The following is a 15,037-nucleotide window of genomic DNA, read 5'->3' as shown; positions in this document are numbered from 1 at the left end:
GTACTCGAAAATAACATTTGAGAAGGGCGTAAGGTATTTAAATATTGTTGTATTTTGCAATTTAAAAATTACTGTATCTCGAAGCCGTTGCGTCGTATCCAAAAGTGGTCAAAGACAAACTTGAAGGAAATTGGACGGGCTTTCTGACACTGAAACAAAATACACGCCACTTCAATGAGATTTTTAATTTTTAGGTCTAAAACTTAAATTTAAAGGTGTTGTCACGATTTTTTTCGTTCAAAATTTTGAGGAAATAGCCTACGATGTCACCAAGACTGACGAAAATGCAGGATGGTATGTCTCTCCTAAAAAAATACAAAAATCATTTACTAAAACTGTTTTTTTGAAAAGTGGTCTAAACGTCAATATTTTTGAAAACCGGCTGTGGGAATCGATTTTCCAGACAATTTTACATAAAAGTCTCTATATTGACCATTGTCCTATGTCCAATCCTTGGGAAGATACAGCGGTTTTAAAAATAAAAATGATGAAAAAATGGGTTTTTTGGTGGTTTTTGGCAATTTCTATATGACAGACTTGGTTTTTCAGTCTCGTTAATATTTTTACCGGAAAGCTCGTCCAATTTCCTCTAAGTTTGCCTTTGACAGATTTTTGATTTGACTCGTTTTGATATTTACGTAAGCTAATTTACTATCCAGGTTTCTACCACACTGAAAAAAATATTCTCTTTCAGTTATTAACAATGTAATTAAGCTTATAACTGTAAACCCTTACATCCAATTGAAATGCTGTCAAAGGCAAACTTATGGGAAATTGGACGAGCTTTCCGGTAAAAATATTAACGAAACTGAAAAACCTAGTCTGTCATATAGAAATTGCCAAAAACCACAAAAAAACCCATTTTTTCATCATTTTTATTTTTAAAGCCGCTGTATCTTCCCAAGGATTGGACATAGGACAATGGTCAATATAGAGACTTTTATGTAAAATTGTCTGGAGAATCGATTCCCACAGCCGGTTTTCAAAAATATTGACGTTTAGACCACTTTTCAAAAAAACAGTTTTAGTAAATGATTTTTGTATTTTTTTAGGAGAGACATACCATCCTGCATTTTTCGTCAGTCTTTTGGTGACATCTTAGGCTATTTCCTCAAAAATTTTGAACGAAAAAAAATCGTGACAACACCTTTAAATTTAAGTTTTAGACCTAAAAATCAAAAAATCTCATAGAAGTGGCGTGTATTTTTGTTTCAGTGTATTTTTTCAGAAAGCCCGCCCAATTTCCTTCAAATTTGTCTTTGACCACTTTTTGATACGACGCAATTGCTTCGAGGTACAGTAATTTTTAAATTGCAAAATACAAAAATATTTAAATACCTTACGCCCTTCTCAAATGTTATTTTCGAGTACTATTGGCTCCATATACACAAAAATGGCTTATATAGGCCTGGGATAACATGTCTAAAAAGTTTCATTGAAATCGGAGAGGGTCGGGTACAAAAGTACCAGAAAAATTCCTGATTTGAGCTGGAATTGCTCTCCTATCTTTTGAATGATTTTATAATTTACTATGCAATTTTCAAATTAATTTCACTCAATTCTCTTTTAGCATTTATCTTTGATTTAAGGTTGCTTTCACTTTTTAACCTATTTAAGGCTATTCAAGACATTACATAAAAATTACATACTAATAAATACATTGAATTATTTAAATGGCAAGCATTTAACACAGATTTTCTAAATATTTTTTTTATGAAAATTAAGCTTAATATCAACGATTATTGCCAGCATCAAGTTCTGGTTTTGTTTCATCTTGTTACATTGCTTGAATATTTGGAAACAATTTCAATTTGAGTTTGGCAATAGATTTTTTGTGTTAAATATGTTTGAAATGTAAATCTTAAACTAAATTCATTAGACCATTTAAAATAATGTTTATATATGTTTTATTTTTTCAAACATTTTTTGTGAATATAGGCAGCAAATGACCATGAAGGTTAAAGCTGCCAGAAATAAATGAGTTTACAATAACAACAACAGTAGTTATCAGCTATAGATAAAACTTTTCAGTTATCGGAAAGCTTAAATAACGAATAACATCCATACATTTTGTGTCTTAAATAAAAATAAAATTAAAAACTTGTTGATAATATGCAAAGTATTGAAAAAACTTTGCATATTATCAACAAGTTTTTAAATTAAATTAAATTAAGTAATTAAATTCTTGATATGTTGGTTTAATTTATTACAAAGATTATTGGAGGATTTGTCTCTTCAATCATTTCGCATGAAATTAGTGGTAAAACATGGAGTTTTATGAATCCAGATTTAGTTAAGGAATTTATTTTCTATTGTTTACTAAAATGTTCAATCATTTGTTTTTATTTATTTATTTTGAAATTTTGTTCGAAGGCTGAATTTTTTTTTTATAAATAGTTCCAGTAAAAAAAACTGTAGATAAAAAATGCCTACTATTTCAGGTCCTGGATAAGTCGGGAAAAAATCAGTAATTTGAAAATGTGACTTGAGTGGTCACCCTTGTACTGTACTCAGTTTTCTACAATTTCTTATTTTTACATTTTCATTTTTTGATTTGGATGAATCTTTGTCTAAAAACCATACCATCTCCGTACAATTTTGGGAGCTGGTCATTCAATATAGGTATGTAAATGTATGAAATTCTGCATCTGGATTTTCTGATCGACTTCGTAAAGTTGTAGGTTATGTCACAAAGAGTTGAATTCCCAAAATATGTATTCTTTAATTTTCGATTTTTTAATATGTTTAAGGTTACTAAAATTTTTTGATACTTAATACGTGATGGTACAAATTATGCTTTAGGAGATACAGTCCAGAGTCGATTATCTGATATTTCGAAATAGAATTTTTTATTTTCTTATTTTTAACACCTAAACTCCCAAGCTCAAGAAAAAGGGGGAATTTATATGGAAATTCCACCTTTTTCTCGAGCTTGGTTTTTTGGGTATTAACATCAAATCAGAGCTCTGCGACCCCATTTTAGTCAAATTTGAATGATTGATTGCATCAAAAATTTGGAAAAAATGCTTATTTCATTATTTCATCACCGCCATTTTGGACGCCATCTTGGATTAAAAAATCAAAATTACTTTAGAGTACTAATTTTTAGTGGAGCTCGCCAATCAAAAATAAGACAAAGAAAAAAAAAGGTCCGAAGTGACAAAATCGGCCTTCGAGTCTGGACTGTATGATCTTTTGAAAAATAGTTTTTTTCTGGAGAATATTGAAAATCCGTCCTAAATTTTTTTTTTTTGATAATATGGTCCATTCTCAAGTTACAGCCACTTTTGGGTATTTACTTTTTATTTCTTTTCGTTTTTTTTTGCATTTTCAATATTTTTTTCAAGAAGAATTCAAACCAAAAGTACATAAAATATACTTATCATAGCGCACCACAAAGCACCTTATACAATATTTTTTTAAATTTCCTATCATCTCTCTGGAATTTTGAAAATCGAGCAATAAAAAAATTCAGGTGCTGTTTACGACATTTAGAATTCCACCAATTTCAAATGCCAATTTCCTATCATTTCAGGTGACGCCACCAAGGGCGACCAGCAGCTGGTCGTGTCGATGGAGTTCAACGGCGTCCAGTACGAGGGCGTCCTGTTTGCGAATCCCTCGTCCACCGGATCTCCGCGCTCCGCGTCCTCACCGCAGGCCAACGCTTCCAGCAACGCCAACAACACCAGCACCAGCAGCAGCAGCAGCAGCAGTAATCCACGCATCCGGGCGACCAGTTCACCGTCGACGGCCGGAGGGCTCCTGCTGACCACGGCACCCTCGGCGGACGCGCTCGCAGGTTCCCCGGCCGGAAGCTTGAGCAGCAACAGCTCGACGTCGGCGGCGGCCTCCCCCGTCGGCTCTTCGTCGCTCATTTCGCCCGCCAAAAGTTCGTCGCTCGATGAGCCGATGGTCGGTGGGGCCGGACTGACGCCGGTGGTGGTCGCGCCGCGGCCCATCGTTTCCTAGAGTTCTTTTTATTAAGGTTAGTTCCGCTTCTTGATTTTTGCTAAAGTAGCAAAATTCTCTCGCAATCCAGATACATAATTTTTACTTTTTGAGCTCTCGAATGTTGCATTTTATTTGAATATTATTTGCTCTCGCGCTAGAAACAAAAATTATACATTAAAAACTACAAATATAATACATTGTAGGCGATCTATGTTTAGTCTAAATTTTAACGAATCGTATGAAAAGCAAAAAGGGAATTTTATCAGTGTACGGCACGTCTTGAGAGCAACTTTCATGCAAGTCGCTTGCTCGGATGAAGCTGAAGGTGGCGTGCTACGAATTTAGTCGAGGCGCGCAGCTCCGGTTTGTGTCTTCGATGGTGCGTACACTGTTAATGGAAACGAATCACTTTTGAACCAAAAATTAATTTTAAATCTTTTTTTCACAAAAGCTAATTGAAATGCAAGGAAATTATGCAAATCGGGAAAATTTTAGCAACTGACATATTTTTGTTGTACATGTGGTGAAGTAAGGAAAAGCAGGTTAAGTTGAAGTAAAATTAGTTAAGGGATGTTTTTCAGTAGAGAAAGATGTGATTACTGGTTAGATTTTAGGCGAGACTGTGGGCACGAGCAACGAATTTTCCTTCCCCCTGCCCCCTGTTCAATATTTTCTGTATGGATGAGAAAATAAAAATAAAGCGCTTCACATATCCTAGCGGGCAACAATGTGTAAATATACTATTGTCTCAGAGCATTAACTATCCTAATCCTACTTAGTGAAGCAAATCGAAACGAGGAGGAAATCGATCAAAACTCGCTTTTTACATTGTGTAACCGTAAGTTATTCTATTATTTTCCCCTTAGTTTTTACCCAACTTGAGCGATTTTACTTAGGCCCTCTTTAGCGTGTAGGCGTGCAAATCGCAACAAATTAGTGCAAAATGTTTTTTTTATTACTATTATTATTATTACTGTTATCACAAGACGGTTTCCTTCTTTTCTCGAAGAATACGCAAATATTTGAAACATGAAACAACACGAAAAATCTCTTGCAATATATAAGTTAAGGCGAGCCGGCAAAACGGCAACGGAAAAGAAGATACACACAAAAGTGTTGGAAAAATCATCAAAAAACATGAACGTGGAAGAGGAAAAAAAGTGCTAGAATGTAGAGTTTTTTTTACTTTTATTTTTTAATTTAATATATTTTCCCCTCCCAGACAAACACTGAACGAATGAACAAGCAAACTATTTAAACTAGACGGTAGCGAAAAAAACACATAAAAAGTAAAGTAAACTTGCAGTAGAATCAATTAGTGACCAAGCTAATATGTTTAGCTGAAAAGACATGACCGCTTCGATACATCACAATCACACTCTTAATCAACAATCGCAAAACCGCAATCTGCTTTTACGATTGACTTATCTGGTTTAAAGTGTAAAGAGAGAGTAGTAGGTGGAAATCCCAAAAAAAATCCCAAAATTCACTCCTAATTTGGATGGAAATACACATACACAATGTGAGCCTCTACCCCCAACCTGCGCATGCAAAACTGTGGATCGAATCGTAATAATATAGAACAAATGTTTTAAAATAATCAGCAAATGGCGTGCGTTTTTTTCTTCTGTTTATAAGATATCACATCCCTTAATTATGAGTAATCTGAGGCTGTTGCCAAGGGCGTCATTTTTCAATGGTAATCCGTCATTAAAGTGACGAATTGGGTGAGAACTTGGCTGATAAGCGTATCAAATGTTAGGCGTTTTCGATTTTTAGTCTCGATTTGAGGTACGGTAGTCTCGATTTGAGAAACGTAAATAAATGCGTTTTACAAACGCCGTTAAAATGACGTGCGTGGAGGTAATTGATAATATATTGCGGGTGTTGAATATATAAAAAGCTTCATTTTATTTCAAAATAAAAAAAAATGTTGGTCCAAAAATAGAAGATTTGAAGTAGGCTGAGCTGTACCTTATTTTTAAAAATGGCTGGTTTTCATTCATTCTTTCAAAGTCAGCAGTTGTTTTAATTAAAACAAATAAATTCTTCGGGTGTTTTAGTGGACCCCTTTCCTATAATGGGCCCGCTGAAGGGTTTTTGATGAAAAATTCAATAAAATCACAATTTTAAGCGTGTTGTTGTTTACAAATCTTTTATTTGGCATGTTCAGCATCATTTAAAACAATGTTGAATGACATTACATTATCCTTTTCACCAAAATAAGTGTTTTTAGTTCGACATCTGAAATCAGCCATGGTCACTAGCATTTTCACAACAAAACTGCATTTATATTTTATGATTGAGTTATCTATCCAATCATTTTTTGACTGATTATTTAACATCAGCAAGTCGAAATAATGTAAGTTTAAGAAACTTTACTAAAATAAAGCGAAGAACAGCAAAAATTAAGGGGGTCCAATATAGGACCACAAAAATTCAAACTTTTCCAAAAGTGGACCCTTGTTAATTTAACCTTCAAAAATGAAGAAAACTGTGTATTTAAGCAAAATTATCTCTTAAACATACAATAAATGGTTGTTATTTTCAACCGAAACGCAATTTATTTTCAATTATTAGTATAAATAAAGCTGTTTTCATGTTAAAAGTACCAAAAATGCTGAAGCCGTAAGAATTTCATTAATCAAAACTATAGTTAATTGTACTTATCTGATGCATCATATTGCAGTTTGAAATGATATTGAATAATAATAAATCAATAACAATACATTTTTTTTTTTAAATAAATATTAATTAATATGGATTAATATGGAAAAAAATGCATCAAAATTACTTTTTTGAATTATTTTTATGTTTACAGTGGGTTTTGAAACGTTTTCTTTGATCTTTTTCGGAATTAACGGTACACATCAACGAAAGCTTTTGCACCCAGATTTCTGTTTCAGACATTTTAGTATCTTCAAAACTACGGGAACTATCGATATAATTTTTTATTCATTCCCTAAATTACTGTCTTCATAATGATTTACAACAAAGTTTAACTATTTTTATAATCAGATTCTTGCAGGATTGGGTCCGTAAGTTTGACAATTTTGGAATAAGAAGATAACAACTTCCTTGGTTGCTGTGCAGCCTTAAATGTGTTTAAATGTCTGTTAGGTTTTTTTTGTTGTTTAAAGCCAAATTTGCAAAATTCATCTTTTATTCATTATAACGTCATGATTCGAAATCCGGACACTTAGTATCACAACTTATTTCATTTGCCAATAAAATGTTCAAATTAGCATTATTTTAGGTGCTTTTTTCATTATGTGATTGTGAAAGGTCTTAAAATTCGTGTCATCAAATAAAACATAACCCTTTGGTGAGTTTATTTATAATAAACATCATAACAAAATAATGCTTTCTGCCTCGAAATCCGGACACTTCAAATTATCTGCTTCGAAATCCGGACACGTTTGATTCGAAATCCGGACACTACTTAAAACAAACTGAATTGCTTTCGCTAATGTTTTCTTACATGTTTTATAGTTGTAATTTGACTTTCAATAAATGTAAAACTATAAGGGGTCATCCATAAACTACGTAGACACTTTTTAAAAATATTAGATCCTTGTTGTAGACATTTGTTGAAACAAAAAAACTATTTTCATGGATCGCTTACAACTCAAACCGACCCCTCCCTTTTCCTCCCATAAAGTGTCAACGTTTATGGATGGCCCTTATGTTATCTAAATTGGCGTTCGATTATGGTTTCTTTAAAGCGTTTTCCAGCCATATTAAGCAATAAATAACTTCATGGGAAGTGAGAAAGTAAGTTTACAAGCCATTCCAGAACAATTTGTTTAATAAGTGAGAATTTGCAAATTTGGCATAATTAGGACCGTGTCTTTTATCTGCCAAAGATATGAGAATTTCACCTATTTTCTTTCATTTGGTATTTTAAAATCAAAATACATGTTTGTAATTCAGATCAGGGTTTATTGTCTTGCATTTCAAGTGACGAATTCATTTCTGCAAAGAAAACTTAAATAAAACTGGAAAACAAACTTTAGCGCTTCTTGCACTTTTCTTTGTCGAGTTTCTTCTTGAGTCTTTCGTCTGCTCTTTGCTGCTTCTCCTTTTCCTTTTGCATTTTATTCGTAGCTCGTTGCTGGATACGCAGTTTCTTTGCCTCTTCCACAGCGAGATTTTCCGCTTCCTCTTCCTGATAAATTCTGAACCACTCGTCGCTTGTGGCAACTGACGGGTAGGTTCTTTTCTTAGATTTGGGCTGCTGAGATTGGGCCGGTTTAACATCTGCAATAAGTATTGAGTTAGAAACATAAATTAGAATAAAAAATCTACTCACCTGTTTGTGATCGATTCTGGCCGTCGAGCTCCTCGAAATTCTCATCCGGGCAATCCACATCTCCAGCAGCGCCATCTTGGGGAGGGAATGCAATTTGCATCGATGATTCTGCAATGAAAATATGTCAGTAAATAATAGAAAAAATAATTGGATATTCATTTTACCAAATCCGGAATCTTCATCTGCGTCGAAAGCGTCACCACAGGCAGCTGAGGTTTTATCTAAGAATTAAAAGAATGAGTATAAAAATGTACAGATCCAAATATTTGAATTAAAAACCTTCTTTAAGTTCGTTTGAAAGCTCTTCAGTGTAAATTGCGTCATCAATCATGACCTCGTTGAACGGAGAGTCCAGCATCAAATAATCTGGTGGCCCTTCAATCTCATCCATGAGATTTCTCCAGAAATAGAACAACCCAGAATCTTCTACGGGTCCACACCATGACAATTTGTTCCGATGCTGAACAAAGAGCTCGAACTGAGTTGGCGATAATCTTTTGTTTAAGGTTTGCAGAAGTTCTGACTCCTTCAACTGTTGGCAACCGGAGAGGTCTGCGGAGTTCGGATGGATTTCAACGATTTCAGTCTTAGATCTATTCATATCCGTCAAGTTCGGTGGGGCATCAGCCGGATCCGTGAGCTGGGAAAAATCGAACGCGTCTACATCAAACGGCACAAGTGCACACTTCCGGAAACCGTGCACCAAAGATTCCTCTTTGTGGCCCATGGCGTTCAACGTCTTCTCGAGGAGAGGAGCCAAATCTGTTCGAAGAAGACTTTTGCACTTCTTCTGCAGCAGCCATTCTTTCAGCTCAAACTCCCACTGAGCCTTCATGGGTGCAAAAAATGCGACGTCAAGAGGTTGCATCACATGCGTGCTGTTGGGAAGTAGGCAGATCAGGACGATTTGATGATCCTTGCAAAATTTTGCAGTTTCGTAGGGGACTATCCATAAACCACGTGGACACTTTTTTGGGAATCTCAACCCCCCCCCCCTTCGTGGACAATTGCCCATACAAAAAAAATCTTTTTTGTATGGAGCGTGGACAATCGCTTACCCCCCCCCCCCTAAAGTGTCCACGTGGTTTATGGATGGTCCCTAGGTAGCGTGAGATTTGTGTCCATCAACAAACAGAATCACCGGGAACTTTACTTGCTGCTGTAGAAGCCACGGGTAAAAAATCTACAAAGAAAATACGTTATGGTCAGAAAAAATAGCTAAAAATCAATTAATAGTCAACTCTCCACTCTCCAATATCGTGCCAAGAAACATCGATTGATGAAGGATCGACTGTAGTTACTTACTTTCGAGATGTACTCAAAAAATGCAATCGAGTTCATCCATCCGGATCCGGTTTTGCCGATCCCCCAACCGCGCGGGACACTCCTCGTAACCTCGGTCGGCATTCGCTCTTTGTACGGAAAGACAATTAGCGGAGGAGCTACCTTGCCGTCAGCACAACCCGCCATCAGCACGGTGTAGGATTCACGGCTGTTGTTTGGGGTCGTGCAAGGGACGTGCTTTGTACCCTTCTTGGCGATGACTTTTTGTTTCTTGGCAACCGGGCAAAAAGGACTTTCGTCCATGTTCGAGACCCGGCTTGGATCTTTCAATGCCTCTCGGTACTCCTCATTGCTCATAAGATCCCCGCCAACTTCAGCAAACCAGCCCCGTACATCCTCTTCCGTGATGACCCGCTTCTTGGACATGATGCTGGCGGTCCGTCTCGACAGCTGTGGATGTCGCTGCAAGAATCGAGCCATCCAACCTGTTCAATCGGTTAGTTGTTAATATTTTTTGCAAATTCACATTTAATATATAAAACAAACCTCTGGAGGGAATCCCGTCTTGAAATGCTGTTTCCTTTCCCAAGTTTTTGGCAAACTCCGCCACTCTCACAATGAGACTGCGTTCGTTGACCGGAAATCCGGCTGCGGCCATCTGTAGAATCCAGCTTACGATGAAGGCTTCGTCTTCGGCGGACAACGCAGTGGGTGCCCCACGGGATCCTTCCGGCATTGTACTCCATCGCTCCTTGATTCTGTCCTCGAGAGTACTTTTTGGTATTCCGTGAGCCTTTGCGGCCGCGCGTAACGTCGACTTGCCCTCTTTCACTTCCGCGACGGCACAACTGAGGTCTTGCTCACTGTATTTTTTTGTATTTTTCTCCATTTCCTAATGAAATTATTTTGGAAAACTATTAAATAAAGGCACTGTCCGGGATTTTGAAGCATGCCAGATTTTCGCTTCGAAAACCGGACACAATGAAAATGAGTTATAATTCACAAGAAAACGCGAATTTTCACTAAACTTTTAATCAAAGCACTTAAAAATACATTTATACTTACTTAAACACTTAACTTGAGTCGATTTTTTCTATAAAACTTAAGAAAATTGCTTAAATTTACAACGTCAACAAACGCGCGAAAATCAAGCGGCGCAAAAAGTGAAGCGAAGTGACGTGGCAGTCGTGACACGCTTAAGGATTTTTGTTTATTTTAAACAATTTTCGCTGCCTACTGCGATGCTGTCAGTTTTGTTTGAAAGAAAACACTCAATTTTATGTTGTAAAATATGTTTTACACGTTAAAAGTGCGAAAATTTCACAATAAACAATAAAAACAGAAAGAGTGTCCGGATTTCAAAGCGTCCGGGAATTCGAATCATGACGTTATCTATCTATACAGCAATTCTCCACGAAAACACCATGGAAAAAAACAAAAGTCCTCGGATCGGGCTCAAATTTTTTCTGGGGGTTCCCTGGCTGAAATAATTAGACCCGTATTTTTTTGTTTGGCCAATAGGGTGACCTACGCCGTGTTAGGGTGGTCTGAAAAATGGCCATTTTCGTCGATTTTCGCAAAAACCACTTTTTTCGAAAAATCATAACTCCTCGCCATATTAACCAATTTCAATTGTCTTATACGCAAATGAAAGGTGATAAGTTGGCCTTTTATTGAAAAATAGTGAGAAGTTTCAAAAATCTAGCCTAACATATGAAAAGGGCGTATGCAACTTTAAAATGCCGTTTTGACGGTGTCTGGACCAAAGAGCCTATGTCTGGAAATATTTTTATCGGATTCCCCGGACATTTTACGTAACATACCAAAAAATGGGAGGAGCTCATTAACAGGATTCCGAGATATGATTTTTTGAAAATAAAATCCGTGTTTTTGGACGTGCTGCGCGCAAAAACCGGAGATTGACGAAATTGGCAAAAAATCAACTTTTTTCACTAAAACTACGATAACTTTAAAATTTCAGCGATGACCTATACATGTCTGGGTACTAAAAGTTGCGTCTTTTAATCAAAAAAAAAATTTTGGTACCCAAACATCTATAGGTCATCGCTGAAATTTTAAAGTTATCGCAGTTTTAGTGAAAAAAGTTGATTTTTTGCCAATTGCGTCATTCTCCGGTTTATGCACGCGGCGCGTCGAAAAACACGGATTTTATTTTCAAAAAATCATATCTCGGAATCCTGTTAATGAACTCCTCCCATTTTTCAGTATGTTATGTAAAAATGTCCGGGGAATTCGATAATTCGGCTCTTTGGACCAGACACCGTCAAAACGGCATTTCAAAGTTTCATACGCCCTTTTCATATGTTAGGCTAGATTTTTGAAACTTCTCACTATTTTTCATCAAAAGGCCAACTTATCACCTTTCATTTGCGTATAAGACAATTGAAATCGGTTAAAATGGCGAGGAGTTATGATTTTTCGAAAAAAGTGGTTTTTGCGTAAATCGACGAAAATGGCCATTTTCCAGACCACCCTAACACGGCGTAGGTCACCCTAATGGCCAAACAAAAAATACGAGTCTAATCATTTCGGCCAGGGAACCCCCAGACAAATTTTGAACCCGATCCGAGGACTTTTGTTTTTTTTCCATGCTGTTTTCGTGGGGAATTGCTGTATATATCTATAAAAATAACAATTTGCCTATAGTGGACCCGGGTCCACATTCGGATTATGGACCTGGGTCCACTATAGGGAAAAGTGGGTCCATAACAGGCCAAAAAACTTTTTTTTTTCAAATGGCTATTTTTCTGCTCAAAACAAATAACAGAAAATGTGCTTCGGCCCTACTAGGGGGTCCACTAATGGTTCAAATACCCTAATTTGTTTATAATGAGGAAATCGGCAAATTTGATGGAAATAGAACCAAACTGTAGTCAAAATTGTCAAAGTATCAAATGAATTTTATTCAAGTGTCAAGCAGGTTACCTATTACGTTGACCTACAGACCTAAAGAAGACAAATTCAAACCGATTTTCGATTTTAATAGGATTATTGGTATTACTCAGATGACTGTTGTCTATCAAGTATGACAATAATAGTAACACAAGTGCCAACTCTCTGTTGCAGACTTCTGGCCAACCAGACCACTTCAAATTGTATTACTATACAAACAACTGAAACCTCTTGAGTAGCATTGAGTGGTGAATCAATTTCTTCAAGTTGCTATAAAAACCCTTTCAACCACTAAAATCACCATCAGTTCCCATCTCGACCACGTCCCGCAACCATGAACTTCCTCCAAGTTCTGCTCCTCATCTGCGCCACCGTAGCCGTGGCCAGCGGTTACGAGTGCCGCCCCACCGGCAACACCAACGTCACCGCCAACGGCGAAGAATCCCGCAACGGTCAGTTCCCCCACCACGTGCTGGTAACGTCCACCTTCCCCGAGGCCAAGCACTACTGCAGCGGAGCGTTCATCAGCGACAAGTACGTCCTTACCGTGGCCCAATGCGTCCAGGGAGCGTCCAAGGTTCAGGTCACGCTCGGAGCCATCTGCCTGCTGGAGGGTGGAGCCAACAAGTTCCGTTACACGTTCACCGCACTGGAAACCTTCGTCAAGGACGGCTACAACGCGGAAACGTTCGAGAATGACGTTGCGCTGATTCGGTTCACCGACGACAAGGTCCGACTGCCACCGTGGATCAAAACGGTGGCGCTTCCGGCCGCGGACTCGGAATATCTGCACGAGGATGTGTTCACCTCCGGTTATGGGCTGCTGAACTACCAAACCTCGACCGCTGCCGACTTTTTGCAGTTCCTGAAGGTGCGCGTCATTAGCCACGAACTGTGCCAGCAGGAGTTTGACTTCATCACGCCCAACTCGGGCCGGTTCTGCGCCCAGCAGCTGGATCAGGATCCGAACTGTGTCAGCGATGTGGGCAGTCCGTTGGTGTTCAAGGAACCGGGCTACAAGCAGTACACGCTGGTTGGATTGAGTAGTTTCGGGCAGAAGTTTGCCTGTGCGTTTGGCAATGCTGGAGCGCTTCAGGAGGTTAAGGCGCATCTTGAGTGGATCAGGAGCATCACCGGGGAGGAGGAGGTTACCGAGGAGCCCGAGGTAACGGAGGAACCAGAGGTTACCGAGGAACCTGGGGTAACAGAACAACCAGAGGTCACTGAAGAGCCTGAAGTCACGGAAGAGCCGGAGGTTACCGAAGCCCCGGAAGGGCGCTACTAAGGTGGACGATAATATTTTTCAATCATTGAAACATAAATAAATGATCGATATTTAAGAATAACTCATATCAGTTTTTATTGCCTACTCAGTTCACAAATTCATTCGGAGTCTAGTTCGGGGTTTTTTTTTTTTTTTTTTTTTTTTTTTAATTTATATTTATTCAAATTTCTTTTCCATGTACATTCATTCAGTTAAAATATTATTGAGTGTCCAATCACAAACGATGACTTTTCACCTCAATTTTAAATACTAGCAACTTTCATTTATTCATGAAATATTGTAGCTTTCGCTATTCAGTGATTTCAAATGTAGGAGGTCCTACATGTACAAAAGGGAAAAGGGATACCTTAAAACTAACTTATAAACTATATAAAGAGCGGATCAATGCAGCTGAAGACTGCAATGATTTTTGTCGAAATGCATCAATTATCTTATTGGACATAACATCCAAAGTGTCAACTTCGGCTAATTGATGAAGTTCACTGGTGCTGAGTTTCAGAATCATTTTCAGAATTTTGTTCTGAATCCTCTGAAGTTTTTTCTTCCTGGTTAAGCAACAGCTTGTCCAGATCGGCACAGCATAAAGCATGGCAGGTCTGAAAATTTGTTTATAAATTAACAGTTTATTCTTGAGACAAAGTCTAGAATTCCTGTTTATAAGTGGATACAAACATTTAATATATTTGTTACATTTAACCTGGATACTTTCAATGTGATCCTTGTAAGTAAGGTTTTTGTCAAAACCAAGTCCAAGATATTTCACTTGATCCTCCCACTTTAAATTTACCTCATTCATCTTTATAATGTGATGACTTTTTGGTTTAAGAAAATCAGCCCTTGGTTTGTGAGGGAAAATAATAAGTTGAGTTTTGCAGCATTTGGAGTAATTTTCCATTCTTTCAAATAAGAATTGAAAATATCCAAGCTTTTGTAATCTTCTTGTGATGACACGAAGGCTTCTGCCTTTGGCGGAGATGCTTGTGTCATCAGCAAAAAGTGATTTCTGACATCCTGGGGGCAAATCAGGCAAGTCAGAAGTAAAAATATTGTATAAAATTGGACCCAAAATGCTTCCTTGAGGGACGCCAGCACGTACAGGTAGTTGATCAGATTTGCTATTCTGATAACATACCTGCAGAGTACGATCCGTCAAATAATTTTGAATAATTTTCACGATATAAATCGGAAAATTAAACCTTTTCAATTTCGCAATCAAACCTTTATGCCAAACACTGTCAAATGCTTTTTCTATGTCTAGAAGAGCAGCGCCAGTAGAATAGCCCTCAGAT

At 37.4% G+C, this 15,037-nt stretch overlaps 3 protein-coding genes across 4 annotated transcripts in view; 2 read left to right on the top strand and 1 right to left on the bottom strand.

The window, feature by feature from the left end:
- Positions 1-5,431, top strand: part of LOC6047340 (protein dead ringer) — a 148,410-nt gene extending 142,979 nt beyond the window's left edge. For both annotated transcript variants that reach the window (XM_038262820.1, XM_038262819.1), the window contains exon 10: positions 3,536-5,431. In XM_038262820.1, coding sequence (XP_038118748.1) covers positions 3,536-3,972 — 437 coding nt within the window. In that variant the 3' untranslated portion in view covers positions 3,973-5,431. The remainder of the gene's footprint in view (positions 1-3,535) is intronic.
- Positions 5,432-7,895: 2,464 nt separating this feature from the next.
- Positions 7,896-10,708, bottom strand: LOC119769791. The gene is made up of 8 exons (XM_038263405.1): positions 10,616-10,708; positions 10,097-10,442; positions 9,572-10,035; positions 9,400-9,449; positions 8,546-9,144; positions 8,431-8,487; positions 8,267-8,374; positions 7,896-8,214 (listed from the first exon to the last, which is right to left on the bottom strand). The coding sequence occupies exons 2-8, from the start codon at positions 10,437-10,439 to the stop codon at positions 7,967-7,969; spliced, it is 1,869 nt and encodes a 622-aa protein (XP_038119333.1). The 5' UTR covers positions 10,440-10,442; positions 10,616-10,708; the 3' UTR covers positions 7,896-7,966.
- Positions 10,709-12,694: 1,986 nt separating this feature from the next.
- Positions 12,695-13,772, top strand: LOC6047346 (brachyurin). The gene has a single exon (XM_001864385.2). It carries the CDS (start codon positions 12,798-12,800, stop codon positions 13,746-13,748), a length of 951 nt encoding a protein of 316 aa, XP_001864420.2. The 5' UTR covers positions 12,695-12,797; the 3' UTR covers positions 13,749-13,772.
- The last annotated feature ends 1,265 nt before the right edge of the window (positions 13,773-15,037 follow it).

The sequence above is a fragment of the Culex quinquefasciatus genome, chromosome 3 (assembly GCF_015732765.1).
Source record: "Culex quinquefasciatus strain JHB chromosome 3, VPISU_Cqui_1.0_pri_paternal, whole genome shotgun sequence".
NCBI lineage: Eukaryota > Metazoa > Arthropoda > Insecta > Diptera > Culicidae > Culex > Culex quinquefasciatus.
Note: the sequence above shows the minus strand (reverse complement) of the source record. Positions and strands in the feature narration are given on the sequence as shown.

Excerpts from the sequence above, each read along its gene's own strand:
- LOC119769791 (XM_038263405.1), bottom strand. The coding sequence starts at position 10,439 with ATGGAGAAAAATACAAAAAAATACAGTGAGCAAGACCTCAGTTGTGCC. Across the intron at positions 9,145-9,399 it reads GTAAAGTTCCCGGTGATTCT|CACGCATGTGATGCAACCTC; the intron begins GTTTGTTGATGG and ends ACTTCCCAACAG. Across the intron at positions 8,215-8,266 it reads CCAGAATCGATCACAAACAG|ATGTTAAACCGGCCCAATCT; the intron begins GTGAGTAGATTT and ends TACTTATTGCAG.
- LOC6047346 (XM_001864385.2), top strand. The coding sequence starts at position 12,798 with ATGAACTTCCTCCAAGTTCTGCTCCTCATCTGCGCCACCGTAGCCGTG.